General features: G+C 50.2%; 5 protein-coding genes across 5 annotated transcripts; 1 reads left to right on the top strand and 4 right to left on the bottom strand.

Annotated features, from left to right (window-relative positions):
* Positions 1 to 689: 689 nt before the first annotated feature.
* Positions 690 to 1,490, bottom strand: TGAM01_v205873 (60S ribosomal protein L32; the record flags this gene model as incomplete). Its single annotated transcript, XM_018803032.1, has 4 exons — positions 690 to 798; positions 867 to 988; positions 1,056 to 1,180; positions 1,451 to 1,490. The coding sequence occupies 4 exons, from the start codon at positions 1,488 to 1,490 to the stop codon at positions 690 to 692; spliced, it is 396 nt and encodes a 131-aa protein (XP_018663798.1).
* Positions 1,491 to 2,028: 538 nt separating this feature from the next.
* On the top strand, positions 2,029 to 2,867 carry TGAM01_v205871 (40S ribosomal protein S16; the record flags this gene model as incomplete). The annotated part of the gene is made up of 3 exons (XM_018803033.1): positions 2,029 to 2,097; positions 2,306 to 2,377; positions 2,577 to 2,867. 3 exons carry the CDS (start codon positions 2,029 to 2,031, stop codon positions 2,865 to 2,867), a joined length of 432 nt encoding a protein of 143 aa, XP_018663799.1.
* A 984-nt stretch (positions 2,868 to 3,851) lies between these two features.
* On the bottom strand, positions 3,852 to 5,447 carry TGAM01_v205872 (hypothetical protein; the record flags this gene model as incomplete). The annotated part of the gene is made up of 1 exon (XM_018803034.1): positions 3,852 to 5,447. One exon carries the CDS (start codon positions 5,445 to 5,447, stop codon positions 3,852 to 3,854), a length of 1,596 nt encoding a protein of 531 aa, XP_018663800.1.
* A 5,632-nt stretch (positions 5,448 to 11,079) lies between these two features.
* On the bottom strand, positions 11,080 to 12,699 carry TGAM01_v205870 (hypothetical protein; the record flags this gene model as incomplete). The annotated part of the gene is made up of 4 exons (XM_018803035.2): positions 11,080 to 11,108; positions 11,178 to 11,513; positions 11,834 to 12,014; positions 12,379 to 12,699. 4 exons carry the CDS (start codon positions 12,697 to 12,699, stop codon positions 11,080 to 11,082), a joined length of 867 nt encoding a protein of 288 aa, XP_018663801.2.
* A 2,755-nt stretch (positions 12,700 to 15,454) lies between these two features.
* TGAM01_v205869 (hypothetical protein) lies at positions 15,455 to 16,027 on the bottom strand (the record flags this gene model as incomplete). The annotated part of the gene is made up of 1 exon (XM_018803036.2): positions 15,455 to 16,027. One exon carries the CDS (start codon positions 16,025 to 16,027, stop codon positions 15,455 to 15,457), a length of 573 nt encoding a protein of 190 aa, XP_018663802.2.
* Positions 16,028 to 17,139: the final 1,112 nt, after the last annotated feature.

Genomic DNA, 17,139 nt, shown 5'->3' with positions numbered 1-17,139 from the left:
GTTTTGGGGGCCATGGCTGGAGGAGGTTGAAAATGTTATGCGCACTGTTCCAAAGCGAGAGAAAGTAAGAGGTGGTTCTCATTACATAGGGCTCTAATAGGTTTAGTTTCTCAAAGCTCCGATTCCAATTATTGTTCGTCCTATTCGTGGTATAGCCCAGACAGGATCGGTCGTGGTTCCTACTAGCTCAGCTGCTTCTTCAAATGCCTCCGGATCAGAGACCAAATGTCAGGCTCCATCTCACTTCACGAGTCATCACGACACTCATGCTTCAGTATCAAATCGTCATTCGTCAACGGTGCGTCATATTTCCCTAGCAATCGACAATACATGGAAATGCCCGAGGCCGTCTTCTCTCTCCAGCCGTATGCAGCATGCACGCACGCATGGCCAAAAAAGCAAACCGTAGCACCTCTTTCGAAAAAAATAAAGACAGCAGCCCCAAAAGACCGCAGGCGCCCCCTTTCCCTTTCCAGAGATATGATAAACCGATAAACCCGGAGAAACTTGGATAAAAAAAAATTGCGCTTTTTGTAGACTTTGTTCAATTTTTTTTTGTTCTCCATTGTTGTGTGTGTGTGCTGTAAATGCTTTATTTTTATTCTATCGTCCCATCCACACACCCGATGATCCGAAGAAATAACCCGACTTCCTCTCGCATATCCCCGTACACAAAAACTTTAATCCATTTAGACCTCGGTGGTGACCTTGGCCTTGGCGTTTGTGACCTTGACGCCAATCTGCTTGGCGCGGGAGATGATGTCGATTCGCTTTCGGGATGAGACGGAGCTGGCGATCCTGTGGGAAAGTATTAGCCGGGGGGGAACGTTTCGCATACAAGTCCATAATCTCAAGGAATGACGTACTCGGCAGCGTGGGTTCGGTTGTGCATCAACAGCAGCTCAAGGTCCTTGACGTTGTTGACAAGGAAAGCCTTGTGGCCGGAGGGGGTCAAGAAACGGGTCTTCTTGTTGGAGCCGTAGCCGATCTAAATGATTCATTCCATATCAGCACTTTGTTCCTGGATCATCATTTCAAGGTAGAGTTTGCCGTACCTTGGGCATACGGATGGTACCGCGGAAGCGTCTGCGGACACGGCCATCGATACCCTTGGGCTTTCTCCAGCTGGCACCGACGCGGTCGAACCGGTCACTCTGGTGACGGTTGAAAGAAGCCTTGTCTGCACATCTCCAGTTAATTATGCGTCCAGCATGCCATTTCCAGCATCAATGATTAAGGGAGGTCTCGATTCGGTCGCCTTCTCGATTTTGCTCCAGTTCTACCAAATTTCCAACTGCACTTCAAACGTTTCCTCGTTCGAAAATCTTTCATTTGTCGGGTGTGTTGTTTTCGAAGGCAGTCGGAAATCGAGAATTGAAGGCAAAATGAAGAGCGGCGACCGTATCTCGACGAGAGGAGAGCTTTTATTCTATTCGGGATCAAGACGTACGCTTCTTGACGATGGGGACGTGCTTCTTGGCGGCGACCATCTTGAAAAGCAATTATATTAGATTCGGTGAAACGAAGCAAGTCTCGCGACTGAGATTGGATCGACGACAAAAACGTACCTTGACGGTTACTCTGGCTGTGGTTAGTTTGTCCGGCGTGATGCTTCACTCGATGCGAAATTTTGGCGGGATGCCACAATTGGAACACTAAGGCAAAGGGTTTAGGGCACGCATCACGTGGATCCGCTCTGTTTTGCGCTGTTGTTTGACATGCGCACCGCAGCACAGCGACCCCACTAACATGACGCTATGCTTCAACCCGCTAGGCGCTCTCTTTGGCTCCAGAGCGCAGCGCGAAAAGATTTGCGGCAGAGCCTCGCTCGTGCGACCCAAAGCGGCATAGCGCACATTAAGGGCACAAACCCTCTCCTCCTCGTCGCCGGCCAGAGTCGAGCCCGGGACGCAAAAAATCCGTCTAGGCGAAAAAGAGACCCGCGAAAGTCCATCACGACGACAAGCGAAGCGAGACCGCCAGCAACAAACCCGCTCTCTCACCCTCCTTCACATACCACCAGCAACCATGTCGTCGACTCAGAGCGTGCAATGCTTCGGCAAGAAGAAGACGGCCACCGCCGTCGCCCACTGCAAGGTTAGTGGACGGAGATGATGATGGATGGAATATCGATGTCGTTGGCGGGATATTGGGAAAAAGAGATGGGAAAATGAGAATGGGAATCTGATGTGGGGGATATTTGACATGAAGTCATGCAAAAATTCTCTTCGATTTTTGGCGACAAGGGATAAACTTCAAAATCATAAAGACATGCAGAAGTGCTGACGTTTGATTCATCATCTAGGCTGGCCGTGGTCTCGTTAAGGTCAACGGCCGTCCCCTGTCTCTGGTCCAGCCTGAGATCCTCCGCTTCAAGGTACGCTTCCTTTCCTTCCTCCCGAACCGACTCGAAGACGCTTTTTATAGCCTCTCCAATTCGTCCTCGTCAAACTCGAATGCCGGAGGGGTTCAATTTGTTCGAGAAAAATTGGAGATGGCTACAAAATTTGTCTTGAAGGTCACTGTTGTAATACGAAAAGAAACTCCAAAGTACTAAGACTTTTCCGCCTCTCTAGGTCTACGAGCCTCTCCTGGTTGTCGGCCTCGACAAGTTCGCCAACGTCGACATCCGCGTCCGCGTCACTGGTGGTGGTCACACCTCCCAGATCTACGCCATCCGCCAGGCCATTGCCAAGTCCCTCATCGCCTACTACCAGAAGTTCGTCGACGAGCACTCCAAGAACCTGCTGAAGCAGGCCCTCGTCCAGTTCGACCGCACCCTGCTGGTCGCTGACAACCGCCGCTGCGAGCCCAAGAAGTTCGGTGGTCCCGGTGCTCGTGCCAGGTACCAGAAGTCTTACCGATAAAGGCTTTGCGACAAAAACCTGGGTTTTTGGGGGAGGAGAAGAAGAAGGCGTTTACTGTTTACTTGGTGGCGCTGGCGGAGGACGATGGGGGAAGAGACGAGAATCTGCAGAGGAAGAAGAAACTGGTCGAAAACAAAGCGTCTTGTGGCTGCTGGAGAGGATGGCGCTGCTGCCACGTCTGGGCGGCGGTCCTTTGCGGCATCAGGATGTGGAATACAAAAGGGGCCGGAGTCGCATATCCCCTGGCATGGGGGTAGGTTTCCCATTGGCATTTGCATGGCCTTGCTTTGGGCGGATTGTAACGGGTCTGGCAGGCTAATGAAATCTTCAAACGTTTACGAAACGCATCAATGTGCATGTGTGTATTGTGAATGACAGTGTTTGAACTGTGATAGCATGCCGTAGACTATCAGTAATGGTTATCACTGCAACAATACAATCCTCAAAACCAGTCTCAACCAAACACACATATTCAAACATCAACAATCAGTCTTTTTCTGCAGTATAATAACCGTCAACACTGATAATATTAATTCCAAAACCAGTCTTGAGTAACCAAATACACACGTCCAAACACCAATAGCTACCTAAACTTTTGCAGCCTGTATCCAGCCCATTAAACACCAAATGAGTGTAATTAAAAGAGCCCCCATTGAGTAACCAAGAACATATCCAGACACCAATAACCATACTATTCCAACCTGTATCCAGTCCATCAAATACTAATCCACTAAACACTAAGAAAATGTAATTTTCAAGGCTCAACGTCAGTCAAGGCTACTCGGCAGGCTACTCGGACAAAATCATCCGCCTCTTCGCCTTCTTCGTCATACTCATCTTGCTCATCTTGCTCCTCGTCATCATCTTCCAAGCACCTCCAAAGACCGTCGTCTTCCCAGAAGATGGCCACGGTGACAACTCGTCTTCTGGACCGTCTGATGAAACAGTCGTCTGACCCAGCTTCCGACCTTCCACGTTCATCCTCTAGTCGTTCCACGAAACCAAGTCCAGCTGGCGGCCTTGCTCGTCGAGCTGCACGACTTCTGGCGCCCACTCGCCGCGCTCATCCTCAGCCTGCAGCTCGGCCATTTCCAGCTCCACTTCCTCCCCGTCCTCCATCGTGACTTTGCCCTTTCGGAGATAATCGCCGTATAGGTCCCATCCGAGGCCCACCACCTCTGCTTCGACCTTGGCAAACGAGTTGCTGACTTTGATCTGGTCGACTGAGGCTTCCTTGCCGAGCCTCTCGAGGACTTCTTCGAGCCGCCGCTTGTAGACAATCAGGGCAAGCCTCATATCATGGCTATTTGAGCTACCGTAGTCCAGGATAGACTCGCCCAACCATTCGGAGCTGTAGCGGATCTGTGATGCAATGGCCTGTAGCAGCTTGGAAGCGAGGATCGGATAATACTCTGGCAAAAGGTAGGCCTTGAGAATGAGCTTGACCACCATATGCCACCACTGTTGGATGCAAGCATCGTTCCCAAGGTGCACGCCAACAATAAACGCAAACTGTAATTCGCCAACAACATCATCGTCAGTCAACTCCTTGCCAAGAGCAGTCATAATAAACTCCATGTAGGGAGTCGCATCTGTAGCCGCTAAAGTTCGATCAGCCCCCAGTGCTTCGGCGGTATATGTTTTTGAACTCTGTGGAAAGCTAAAGTTGAGTTCTCTTGATTGTAGCAGATGATTTGACAATCGTCTTTCCAGCTCCATTTCTGCCGCCAAAAGCACAGCTCCCTTGACGCGGTCAGTTGTGTCGACGTGCCAGCTGTTGGCCCGTTGTCCAGTAACGCGGTTGAGCACTCTTTCGGTAACATTTGTAGTCAGTTGTTTCCACATTCTCAGTTTCTCTTTTGAATCTTGATCGACGGAGCTCTCCATCTTCACAGGGTCTGAGTTAACCGAAGAAGGATCATGGTAGGGCACCAACTTATCGTGGAAGCTCTCGAGATTATCGACTTGGATCCGAGCCTCTGCTCGTGACGGCTCAAGAATGGTTTCGGTGAATTTGTCCCATTGTAAGACGTGAACTTGGTTGATACCGGATGATATGATCCAGAATCCGGTCCGGACAGAGCCACTATCGGGATGTGTTACCCAAAAGAAATGCGGCCCTGCTGGGATATCCCTGATGCCGCCAAAGTGTTTGGCGGTAAATGAGACGGCATCATATCCCACAAGAGACACCTCAGGCAAGTCTAAAATGAGCAAAACATCTCCTCCACCCATGGAATGAGTGAGAGTCTCGTGAGTCTCGTGTACAGTAGATAGACTAGACTGGCTGCTGAAGACTTCTGGCGGAACAGCGCTAAACATGACATGTTTTTGTCCCTCAGGGCTCAAAGGAGGATCCAGAGGCGGCGGGCTTTCTTCTCGTTCTTCTATATCATGTTCATTGTGAGGCAGTATATCGGTAGGCTGGTGAACGTGAAGGGAGCCGTAGGGATGTGCACCAAGGACTGATATAGAAGTGTGAGACTTTGCTGAATGGGCACCCGCGGAGGCTGTTGAGTTGGACTTTTTGAGCTTGGTCAGAGCCGAAAGCGTCGGATATGATGCTTCTTCGGCGTCCATGCTGCATAAATTGATATCACTCGCTCTTATGACGGGCTGCGAGCCTTGCCCTATTATTGTGACGTGTGTTCTTTCTCCAGCGGGAGTTGCAGTAGCTTGATGCAGAGCGAGTAACAGCCTAAGATGAAAACTTTTAACCTGAAAGCCGCCAACAAAATGTTGACCGAGTGAACTGATTCTCGTCTGATTAAGAATTAAGGGAGTAGCGTCAAATAATAGAAGCCGATGTTTAAACCTGCGTTGAGGTTGAAGCGAAAGAAGACGTCAAGGTTGCGTGGTTGAAGATGACGTGCAGAGCGATGGCTGTGGTTGCTGTGGCGCTAATCGCTCCATATCCGCCTTAGGGCCGGTACGCAGCAAGTACAGGTGCAAGGCGACTTTATCGATACGCAGCAACAACAGCAAAACAAGAAATTATCCAAGATAAGTGAAGAGAATGCATAAGTAAATAGGATTGAGGAAACTCAAGGAGGAAGAACTAGAGGAAACGAAATTGTTTCAAAGAAGCCATCGCAGAGACGTGCAGTCAATGCCACCAGTCCCAAGAGGGATATCAAAACCCGTGATTTCCATCACATCGCATTTTCAACTTCCACGGGCCCAAATTAGCTGCCGCAGCCCTGGGTTCGCACCATTTCACGCACTTGTCACAGAGACTTCTGTTCTCTGCACTAAATTAATCGGGCTCGACGAAAGCGTTTTCGCACTACGACTTAGCACGAGATGCAAGGGAAAAAAAGACAAGCTCCATCTGTCGACCTAAAGTTAGCGAAGTTTGGATGGACGGACACCCCCCAGCACTAGAGTGTCGTGGACCAAGTTTAGCTTTGCTGCTACCAAGTAGGGCCCGTTCTATCTGCGTGGACTATGGGACAATGCCATGAGGCTGTGGCTACTGAACTTGGCGACTATTTTCTTCTTTTCTTTATTCTAGAATGGTTGATACGATGCTTGGTTGTTAGTGGAGAAACGATGAGTGTCGCAGCAAAGAACGCAACTCTGCTGCAGTTCATGACATGGTTGGTATATACGAGTGTTATGAGTGATGCCCGGCATCGTCGGCTCGCCCTTTAAACGACGTCAATCACTTCTTTTGCCAAAGTAAGGAAGGAGACATTCCTATCATTCGACAAAGCAACATATTTGCTAATCACGAGCTACAGAGGATGACGATCGATACTACATGGGCCAACACGACGGGCCCACTCGCCTGCCTTGTAGAGCAAAAGGCTATTACCATTAAAATTTCAAGATTTCGTCATGTCAGCACTCTCTCTGCATCATGGTCATTCATACAACAAAGTCAGCAAGTGTCTATCCTTCCCCCAGGCCCATGGGCCGGGCGTGTTGTCCTTTTGGTCATGCGCTGGACACCGGATGGAGCGGCATCGACTCCATAATGGAGCATCAACCATTCTAAGAGCATGGTATCGTGCGCAAAAAGGGGTTACGTATCGCCCTATTGTTGGTCCGCAGTGCAGATGCAGCCTGGCCATCACATCAAATCCCGTATGCTGTCTTCGCAGCCATCTGAGCGGGAAAAGCAAACACGGCATCCAGTCAGATGTCTGATATCTGAGCCGGCAGTCGCACGTAAACACCAAGCAACGATACTACATACAGAACCAACAGCTACGCGACACGGCATCAGTCCACCGATACAACATCATCAGCGCCTCTTCCACCCGGCCCAGATCCTCGGGATCGCACTAAGATCAAGCTGCAACTCACATCATCCTCCTCTGGCCTGGTTCCCTTGTTCCCCCGATTATGATCATGGCACACAGTGCAAGGCGCTAAGCAAGGGGTGCACAAAAGGCACGAATCAACGATTTTAGGATGCTTCGCAAAAAAGGCGAGAGACGGCAGACTAACACTGCTAGCATCTACAGTATCATCGTACTGACTAAATGCTACTAAGCAGAAAGGTCGCATGGGTGCCGGACGTCCTTGGAGTCTCTGTTCCCACCGCGCTTTAACCTGCCGAGGACGGCCCCTCCAGTCCCGTCGCCGCTGTCACATCTGGCCTCCCGTCCACGTTCAGAGTGGGTAATGCTCGTTTGGCCGCTAAAAAGTGTTGATGTACAGGTATAGGGGGAGGGTGTGTGCGTTACTAGGCAGCTAGGGAAAGGCAGATCTGAGCTTGCGAGGGTTGATGGTCTGTTGCCACTAGCATTGTCGATGTCGATATGGCCCTTGTCTTTTGCCTTGCGGGATGGTGGTGTTTACGCGAGAACATGACTCGGCACAATTACAGTTTATATTGACGACAGCTCAGATAGGAGAGGTCGACAATACGGTTCCTCGTTTTGTCAAGTCACGGCAGACAGCCTCTTTTATTATACGCACCGGGCGAGCCCCTCGTCCAGAAGTCTCACCTACTAATCGACTGTTTATTAGACAGCGCCTGGAAACTACCTGCTGCTGCTGCTGCTGCTGCTGCTATGTATTACTCATGTAATACCTAGATGGACTATTTCCAATTTCCATCACATCGCCCCGCCTATTCTACAGCATACTATCAGCTAACAAGGCACGGCATGGCATGGCATGGCATGGCATGTTTTATTTCTCCGTACCTAGTCTCCTCCTAGACTATCTTTTTCAAAACCACACACCCACTAAAAAAGCAAGCCGGACAAAAAGCCAACAAAACGAGCTGCTTTCTAAAATAGCAAGTACCAAAATTCTAAAACAGATTAAAATAAGGTGACACCGGCTTTTTCGGTGGACTTTGGGGGCTTTGTTCTCTTTAGCTCCCGCTGCGCGCCGTCGCTTGAATGGACGCTTGCTTGTGACATCAACGCCATGTATCATGAGAAAGACTCGGCCATATCACGTCTCAATATATAGCAGTCATCTCTTCCCATTCTTCTACATCACCTCCATGATATTTGATCAAACCCTCCATCTCGCATAAACCTTCCTCCTCTCAAGATACTAAAACCCATAGAGTAGCATTCCGTTATCCCGATATCCCGTCATCCCACTAGTAGTGCCATCTCAGATCAAAAAAAAAAAAAAAAGTGCCGGGCGCCCCCCTCTATTTGCAGACGGTTCCAAAAAGTCCGGTCTCCTTCCATCCCCCGGTCACTTTAGACGCAACTAAAAAAGGTGAAAAGACAAAGAGGAATAGCACGACTTGGAAAGTAAAAAAACCCAACCAAGAAAATTAATACAAAAAAGGGTTAAAAACGGTTGGTACGACAAGTTTATTTTTCTTTCCCTTATTCTTTAGCTGCACACGCCCTCTCTAGTTTAAATCTTCCACGGCCCTTGTCAGTAAGTACTATCCAGCTATCCCATTCTGTTGGTGTTTTATTTTTTATCTTTCCATGGTATTGCCTCTTTCGGCTTTCGCATCGCATCGCTGCGCATCGTCCCGCAAGCCATTCCCGCGTGGATCTTAACCTTTCTAGAATAAATGCAACAACAACAGTTCAATTCCCATCCTGAACTCACCTTTTTTTTTCCCTCCCTCTACTTCTATTAGACTCGCTGCAGCTGCTGTATAATTTCTTAAATTTTATTGTCACACAACAGAAGCATTCTAGTGCGATCATCTCAGCTCCAGCAGTAGTTTAGTACCTTATCCCGCAGTAACACAAACAAAACCTCCATTGTCACTCATCAAAGCCCCCATTGTGTGTCTCACTCTCGCGTGACCACCTTTTTCGTACTAAACCAAATCAGCCCTTATATTTTCCCTCTCTTCTCTTGTTTTTATCCCCCATGCTCCTGTTTTTTTCCTCATCTATAAATCTCACCTCGCCCATACCATAAAAGGCCAGCAGTCCAACCCAAAAACTACCTAAGCTTCATGTCCATGCCATGTGGGTTCCCCACGTCTCAAACTAAAAGCCTGTGTACGCCTCTCGTCGAGAAGGAACAAAAAAATCACCAATCAAATTAAATAAAATAAAATAAAATCACCCAAGACAAGTAGCATTAGCGCCATCTAAATGCACATAATCATACCTCTATATACCTAGCACGTACATACATACAGGCATCTAAAATATATAACACAGAATGTACCCATACTTAGGTAGACCAAGTAAACAAAAATCCATCCCCCGCGCTAAAAAGTTACAAACACCACCACCACCACCATCATCACCAACCCCATGTCTCTTGTGTAACAAACAAAAATCGCACCGTGTTCATGTTCCCCCCGTCACACCCCGAACGGAGCCCTTAATCCTCGGCTTCTTCTAGTTTATTTATTTATCTATTTTATCTCTTAGTCTTCGACACTAAGGCAATCATCTAGGGGGGTTGATCTTGGCGCGGCGCTTCTTTCTGTCTGTCCCGACAGCATGGCAACACGGCTAGTCTGTTTCTCATCCCCATGCGAAGCTAAAAAGAAAATTGAGAGACAACATTAAAAGCTTACTAGTATACCCATGTGCAGGATTTCCTTGCTTAGAACGTGCGTAGGGTTCTGGAGTCGCATCTTCATAGCCTTGCTTCTGCTTATATGGGTCAAACTTTGTTGGTGTTGCGGGCGTCGTCGACATCACAGCATCTTCACACAATTCACAAAAACGCTCAAATTTCATTTAGCTCACAACACTCTTATTATAACCCGTAATGACTGTCAAGGTGGTTTTGCTACAAATCGTATACAGTCTCCTCTCTTTTCTCTTAAACACAAAAATAAAAAGAGAAGAAAGTAAGTAAAAAAAAGTGAGTAGAAAAGAAATTCGTTGCAAAAAAAAAAAAAGCGTTACACAAAGCGTTCTTCTCGCCGCAATATCTTAGCGCAAGTAAAGCACAAATTCCAATCTTTCCGAACCTGGTATTTTTTTTTCCTCCATCATTTTCCTTTCTCTTTTTTTCTCTTTTTTTTCCAAAAGCTTTCCTCGTCCCACTTGGTTTGCTTCAGCCCTGCTTAACTCTTTACAAGTGAAGAAGACAAAAAACAAGTCCGCACGGGGGCCTTTATACAAGGCTTTCAAGAGTCCAAGTTGGTTCGTCTTTATGCTCCCATGTCCAGCGCTCTGAGCGTTTCCTTCACTTGACAAAAGTCGTATCGCTTTTTTTCCCCGCCTTGCGGCGATACAGAAGCAGCTTCTTTTCCCCAGACCAAAGCTACCTGGGAAAACCCCATGGTGCTTTCACCCGCCGTGGTTTCAGTACTCCGTATCCTCTGCGCCGAACCGCCCCTGAAAATTGCATCACGCCATGAAAGAGCCGACCATCTCCGGAGTGCCTCTGCCAATGCAACACCCCCAGTAACCGTAGACCAATGCACTTTGAGTGCGAAAAAGCCGAAGAAAATATTGAAAACAGACAATAAAAAAAGATTTCGAACAAGCGTAAAGATAACAAGAAAAAAAGGAGTTAACCACCTCATAACTGTTGTAGAATCAAACACGGGTGCCTCCTTATTAAGATTGCTGGTCAGCAAAGGGTACCCAACTCCCTTGGAAGCACCCTAAAAAGGAAACTCGGGTGATATATATCCCACTGAGACATTATTCCTCGAGAGGTCGCCGTAGACTCTTCTCTTGCCGTAAAAAAACACACAAAGAAAAAACCCATTATGTCCAACGCATGGAAAGGGAGAGGGGAATTTGTGACCAGCAAACTACTATATGTCCGAATCAGGGCCACCACATGTGCAAGCCTAATGGCTAGGAGCGGGTGCACCGTTTGCTAGAATTGAATTGTTGATTAGTCACGGAAGCATATATAATCGGTTTCAAGTTTGAATCGTTGACCTACATTGGCTGTACATGTTTTGCTGGCTGGGCTGGGCATAAGGAGAGTGAGGCTGGTAGTTGGAATACATGTGGCCGGCTCCATACTCGGGCATGGGTTGCTGACCAACATTGCCTGAAGGTGGCGCCGGGTACTGGGTAGGCTGGTATCCTATGGGAGGCAGCTGGACAGCTCGTCCGGGATAGCCAGATGAAGGCGCGCCGTCGGGGCCTTGAGGATCCCCACCGCCGTTCTGTGCGACGCTCGCGGCCGCAGCCCTCTGTCGCTCTTCCTCAGCCTTTCGCTGGGCCTCCTCCTCCTTCTTCCTCTGCTTCCACTCTTTGCGGATTTCCTTGAACTCTATAAACGGGTTGTCAGCTACTTGATGATTTCATTTTGCATCTCCTCCACATGGCTGGCTTTCTTTCGCGAACGGGAAATGGGGCTTAATCTCAAAGTCAAAATCGACGTTTTCGTAGAGGCTCAAGGTTGGTTCACGTGATCAAACCTTGAACTGTGAACCCAAAATCGCCATCCAGATTCGAGCTGTAGTATTTTGAAAGATGATAATACAAAAGTAGAAGAGTAATGCAACGAAAAGACAAAGGCTTGCCAAGCGCAAAATACGCCGCAAATCAAGGAATGAGCCAAGAGACAGTGGTGCGATATTCGCAACGTACCTTCGGGAGTTCGCTTCTGTCCATGAGACTGCATGGTGACGTGGGCATTGAGATGGTTCAGAGTGCCGTAGGCCTTTTCGCAACCGTTCCAGCCACACTTGTACATGCGCTCGATCTCCTCATATCGTCTTCGAGGACGCTTGTGCTGCTGCGCCCCGGGGATGGGCACGAAAGAGTAAACCTGTTAAAAAATCAAGTTTGCGTTAGCCAATGCGCGCCGGAGTTTTATAATATGTCCAAGTCAACTTTTTTTTTTAATTCTGCTAGAGTCTGCAGACGAATTGTGGTTTTTTTTTTTCTTTCTTTTTTTTCACGTTTGTTTCTCTTGCTCTCGCGTCTGCAAACTCGCGTGCGCGCAACTCCACTTGGACGTCGCGCCAAGATCACAGCCGCACCACCTCGTCTTTCAACGATGAGGGCTGACAATAGTTTCTGTCACATCCGCTTCGTCCATTGACAGTTTGACTCTCATAATCTTCCTTTTTGTGTTTTCTTCCTTTCTTTTCCATCTTTCAGTGGATTCCAAAATCGTCACCTATACGTACCTGGCTGGGTCTCTGCTGCGGCGCCGAGGCGGGCGATTGAGCGTAAACGGGGTGGCCAGGAGTCAAAGGAGGAGCTCCATGCTGGCTGTAGCCTGCCCAGTCAGGGCGAGGCTGCGCGTACATACCACCGCTGGGATGGGAGTAGCCATGAGACATGTCTGGATTAGGCGCATACGGCGAGTGCTGCCCGTAAGGGTAGGTAGGACTCGGAGCCGCAATAGACGGATCTATAGGCACATCGTTGTCAGAATTGACGGGGTGGGCTTGATGGCTTGGCCCGTTGTGCTGGGGCATAGACGGACTGTTCTGTTGTTGCGCCATACCTCCGCTGCTGACGCTGCTGGATGGATGGTATGAACGCTGGATATGCTCCGAGTAAGATCCTGATCGCGCAGAGGGAGGATAAACGCTGTACTCCGAGGTGGGAGTTACAGAGGTAGGATAGTCTTGTTTCCCTGGGTACTGAGCAGCAGACGCGTGATCTGCCGACGAGCCTTCAGAGTGGTGGTCGCCGAAGCTGCTAGAGTAGGGCGAAGGCAAACCTGACTGCGAAAACTGAGTTGCACCGCGGTCCATAAAAACTCGTAAAGCGTTGTTCGACAAAGGCGATGCCCAAGATACGTAACAACTTGCCAAGACAAGTTTCTATATACGACGACGTATGAGAAGAAAGGCAGTCCAAAAGAAAGATGTCTTTCTTGGCTCAAGTCGCGATGTAGTTGTTTTGCGTTTTGGTTCCAGGAACGTGCTACCGACTCCACACGAGGTTGGCGTGTAGTGGGAAGAGGGACAAGAGGGAAAAAGAGACGGCGTCCAGACAAGAACTAGGTCTAGTAGTTTCCAAGCACTCGCGTCGGGGCTTGGTGTGATTCCTTTCCCAAGGTTGGTGCAGGGGGAGGATGAAATAGTAAGAGACAAGACGACAAGCCAGGGCTACTCCGGGGCAAAATGGTGTCGCGGCGGCGCGAGTTGGTGGAAGGGCTAGTATATGTAATATCGCCGGCGGCGGCAATAGTAGCGCGGGCTGGGGGACCGGCGTATAGCAAAAGTTGTTTAAAAAATGCTCGGTTCTTTGGGGTGCGTGATGTGATGCGCACTAGTTGCAAAGGCCCAGGAGTCTGATCTTGCCAGGATGTCTTGCTTTGGCCCGCGATCAAGGCAGAGTCTGGAAGGGGGCTAAAGCTAAAGCTAGGCCTTCCGGTCGTACAGAATTGGGGACGCCGACTAATATAGTGCCGACAGGTAGAAAACAGGCCGGGATAGCCAGTTCCAAGAGAGTCTAGCGTAATGACTCGGGGCAAGGCCAAGGGGGTGCGAGTTTGTTTGGACTCTGCTGGCCTCTGGCTGAGTATCGTTTTGATAGACGGACACGGGGCGCGACGGCGAAGGCTGCTGGCTGCAATGAGGCGCTTGTGTAGTTCTAGAAGCGAACTCTGCCAAAGAGAGGATGTGGCGGGGCGAGATTGTGGTGGCTCGCTAGAGGAGAGATGCTCGCTGGTCAGTTTATGACGGCGACGAGGTTTGCGCAGGCAGAGTGGTGCGCGAGAAAAGAGTTTTATACGGGCCCAAGAAAATGCAGAGCAGGAAGAGAAAAACCCGTGCCGGGGACTGATGGGGAAGAAAAGCAAAGAGCGCGTGCCTGTGCAAGTATTGGAGGAAGGGTGGGACTGACTTGGCCAGAGAAACGCAGCCGCAGCAGGGCCAGGGCCAGCTCCGTATTTTGCGAGCGAAAAAGGCGAGACCCAGAAGAGCCTGGAGACGATGCTGACCTACCTATTACTAGAGCCACTGCAGTTCGGTACCGTAGACGCAGCACTGGAGGTACAGTATCGAGTGCGATCCGAAAGTCAGACCCAGCAGCGAGGAGAGACTAGGTGAGGGGGGCGTGTGGCAATCGGATTATTTCCGTCGTAGCGCGAGGCCGAGCTGGTTGGTCTGGCCAGATTTTGGTGCCGGCAGTTTGGGCGCGGGCGACGAGCTGGACTATTCTTAATCTCAGCCAAATTGCACGGATGGCCGCAAGCACGCCCCGGACAGCGAGAACGCGCGTGCTGATTGATGGACGGGGGAAAGAATCCAGGGCACTTGTTGGTGGTGAGGATGGAAGCGCGGTGAGTGGTGAGGAAATTGTGAATGAAAAAAAAAAAAAAAAAAAGAATAAAATACATTGGAAAAAAATGGGGGCGTGTATGTGGCGGGTGATTTGCAGAGCATGCACTCCGTATACGTATAGGATACATAAGTACCTAGGTAGGTAGCCAAGTACTCATACATGCGCAACTTGATACAGCACCCCGTCAAACCGAAAGGGCAAAAGGCAGAGAAAAAGAAGAGAGGGCTCACTGAATGAATGAAACCCTGTCCTTGCAGCAAGGAAGAAAAAAAAGCGAGTTTCTTCCCCTCCCAAACAGCAATAAACCACCCCCGGCTGGGCTCAGCATCGGCGAGACACGACAGATGTGGCAAAGCTGAGGCGGTGATGTAATCCGTCCAGAGCATCGTGACCGCGTGCGGACTGCTTATTACTGCTACAGATACGTGCACGAGACGATTCTAATGGTTGTCTTCAACGATATCCATTGTGCAACCACCCAATGCCCTCGAACATTGGATTCGGATGCTGATTGCTGATGCCCATCCCATAGCACGTACCACTAGCAGCGTCTCCCAGCGCGCTGCTGGTGCTTGTGCCTAGTCGGCCTTCAGCCCCGACAACCAGGTTCAAACCCGGTGGAGGCCACCACTTCGCGCCCAGATAGTGCTACTCTGCGTTGGGCCAAGTACAGGTACCTCGATCCCAGCCAAGCGGGACGCAGCTGAAGGCTGGTGGATGCCAGCAGAATTGGAATGAGATGGATTGTGCCACCCCTGCAACTGAGAGGAGTACTCCGTCTCCCGCACTGTATGTACTCTGCGTGTTTTTATTACCCACACGATACTAGAAGATCTGCGCCTTTTTTCTTGCGATAAATAATGGCCAATCACCGGCCGACCACCTCGACCCAATAGAGGGCATGTCACTGATGGAGCCCGTCCTTGCGGCTTGGCTTTCGTGGGGGGGTGGGCTCAAGGAAACCTAGTCGCATAGGCCATGGCCGCTTCGATCCAATGTTACGCCGCCGGAGGTAGTGCCAATAACGGCGAATTTGGCCTTGACAGCAGGCGGCCGCGCATGTACGAGCCATGGAGGAGCATAAAGGTACCTGCCTACACAAAGAGTAGCAAGAGAGAGCAGAGAGGAGAGGAGAGGAGAGGGGAAGAGGAGAAGAGGGGACGACGAGAAAGAAAAGCGCACGGTACTGGTACAGATGGCACGGGCGAGACCACCGCAAACGGGCAAAAAAAGCCCAAAAGCCCCAACCCCCCTCCACATCCACTTGCGCTCTTTCGGGGGAATGGACGAGAAAACTCTGGTTCCCAATGCGTCGCGGTGTCGTCCTTGGGGCCTGGCCTCGTCCTCGTCGCATGGTCGATGTCGATGTCGATGTCGCGATGGAGGGGCGAATAAGGCAAGGCGGAGAGGCAAAATCGAAGCATCAAGGGCTGAAGGACAAACGACGGCTCGGCGCCGAACCAGCATCGACGTCTGGTCCCAAAGAAAAGACCCAAGACCCAAGACCCGAGAGCTGGAGCTGGAGCCCAGCGTCATGGTTCCAGTGTGGCGCTAGCGAATGTCGCACGCGAGCGAGCGGCCCACGCTGATGAAAAAAAGGACGGAGCACCAAGTCCAGGTTGCGCTGCTAAGGATATTCTCCGCAGAAAGGGCGTTCGTTCCCAGCGTGCGACGCTCCACCCAGCCGCCTGTGTAACAGCGACTAATCGTTCGATAGCCGGGCCATGGATATGCAAGAGAAGAGAGAGCGAGATGGAAGAAGGGAAAAGAAGTTGGCCGCGACCGGCATGGCTATTATTATCTCGTACAGTAAGCTGTCCGAAATGGGGGCGCATTTATCCTATGTTATAAGGCGCTCGCCCACGCTTTGTGAATCACTCATCATCTACAGGTCCTGACGGCAATGCCTGTCCTGAGAGAGCATCAAATAGAGATGTGGCTATCCTGCCACTGCTCCTCTGGCCCTGGATCGTCCGCTAGTTTCCAGCTCAACGTGCAAGCGCTGCTAGTGCCAGGAGGCAAGCACTGGTCCTGGAGCAAGTGCAGCCGTGAACCGCCTTAGTGCTTGGCCGTCTGACTGCGGGCTGCCATCGGCTCTGTCAACGGGTTCTAGGCGCAGCCCAGGGGCCCCAGCAATCTCTGCCGCAGCAGGCGACAGCTTTTCCCCTCAAGCTCTGATGCAGCGCGCCAGGGGAGGGGCAGAAGACTAATGCTAATGGATCCCAGCACCAAGGCACCTACCGCTAGCATACCGTAGCAGTTACCGCATGTGTCCCTCATACTGTACCTGTATATTGTCCATGTCATTTTATACCTTGCCCGTTACTGATAAACAAGCATTTCAGCCAACCACTGATCTGTCACATTCGCCAGATTGCTGAGAGGGGAGTGCAGTTACGAGTAATGGCCCGGATCACCCACCAGACTGGCGAAATATTGCTTGCCTAGACGCATTACGTACTTGTGCTGGGGACGCTGGCCAGTCACCGGCTTGCGAAGAAGATATGGCGACTCGAAAAGAGCGTCATGCAGCGAGACGCAATCAGAGTTGCCAGAATGACAGCGTCCATCAGCTGATTCGCCTCTGGTCGTTGCTGAGCTCCGATAGGTTGCCAAGGGCGCAGGCGTGTGCAGATGCAGGCACCGCT

This window comes from Trichoderma gamsii (assembly GCF_001481775.2).
Source record: "Trichoderma gamsii strain T6085 chromosome Unknown Scaffold_19.2, whole genome shotgun sequence".
In the NCBI taxonomy this organism is placed as follows: Eukaryota; Fungi; Ascomycota; class Sordariomycetes; order Hypocreales; family Hypocreaceae; genus Trichoderma; species Trichoderma gamsii.
Note: the sequence above shows the minus strand (reverse complement) of the source record. Positions and strands in the feature narration are given on the sequence as shown.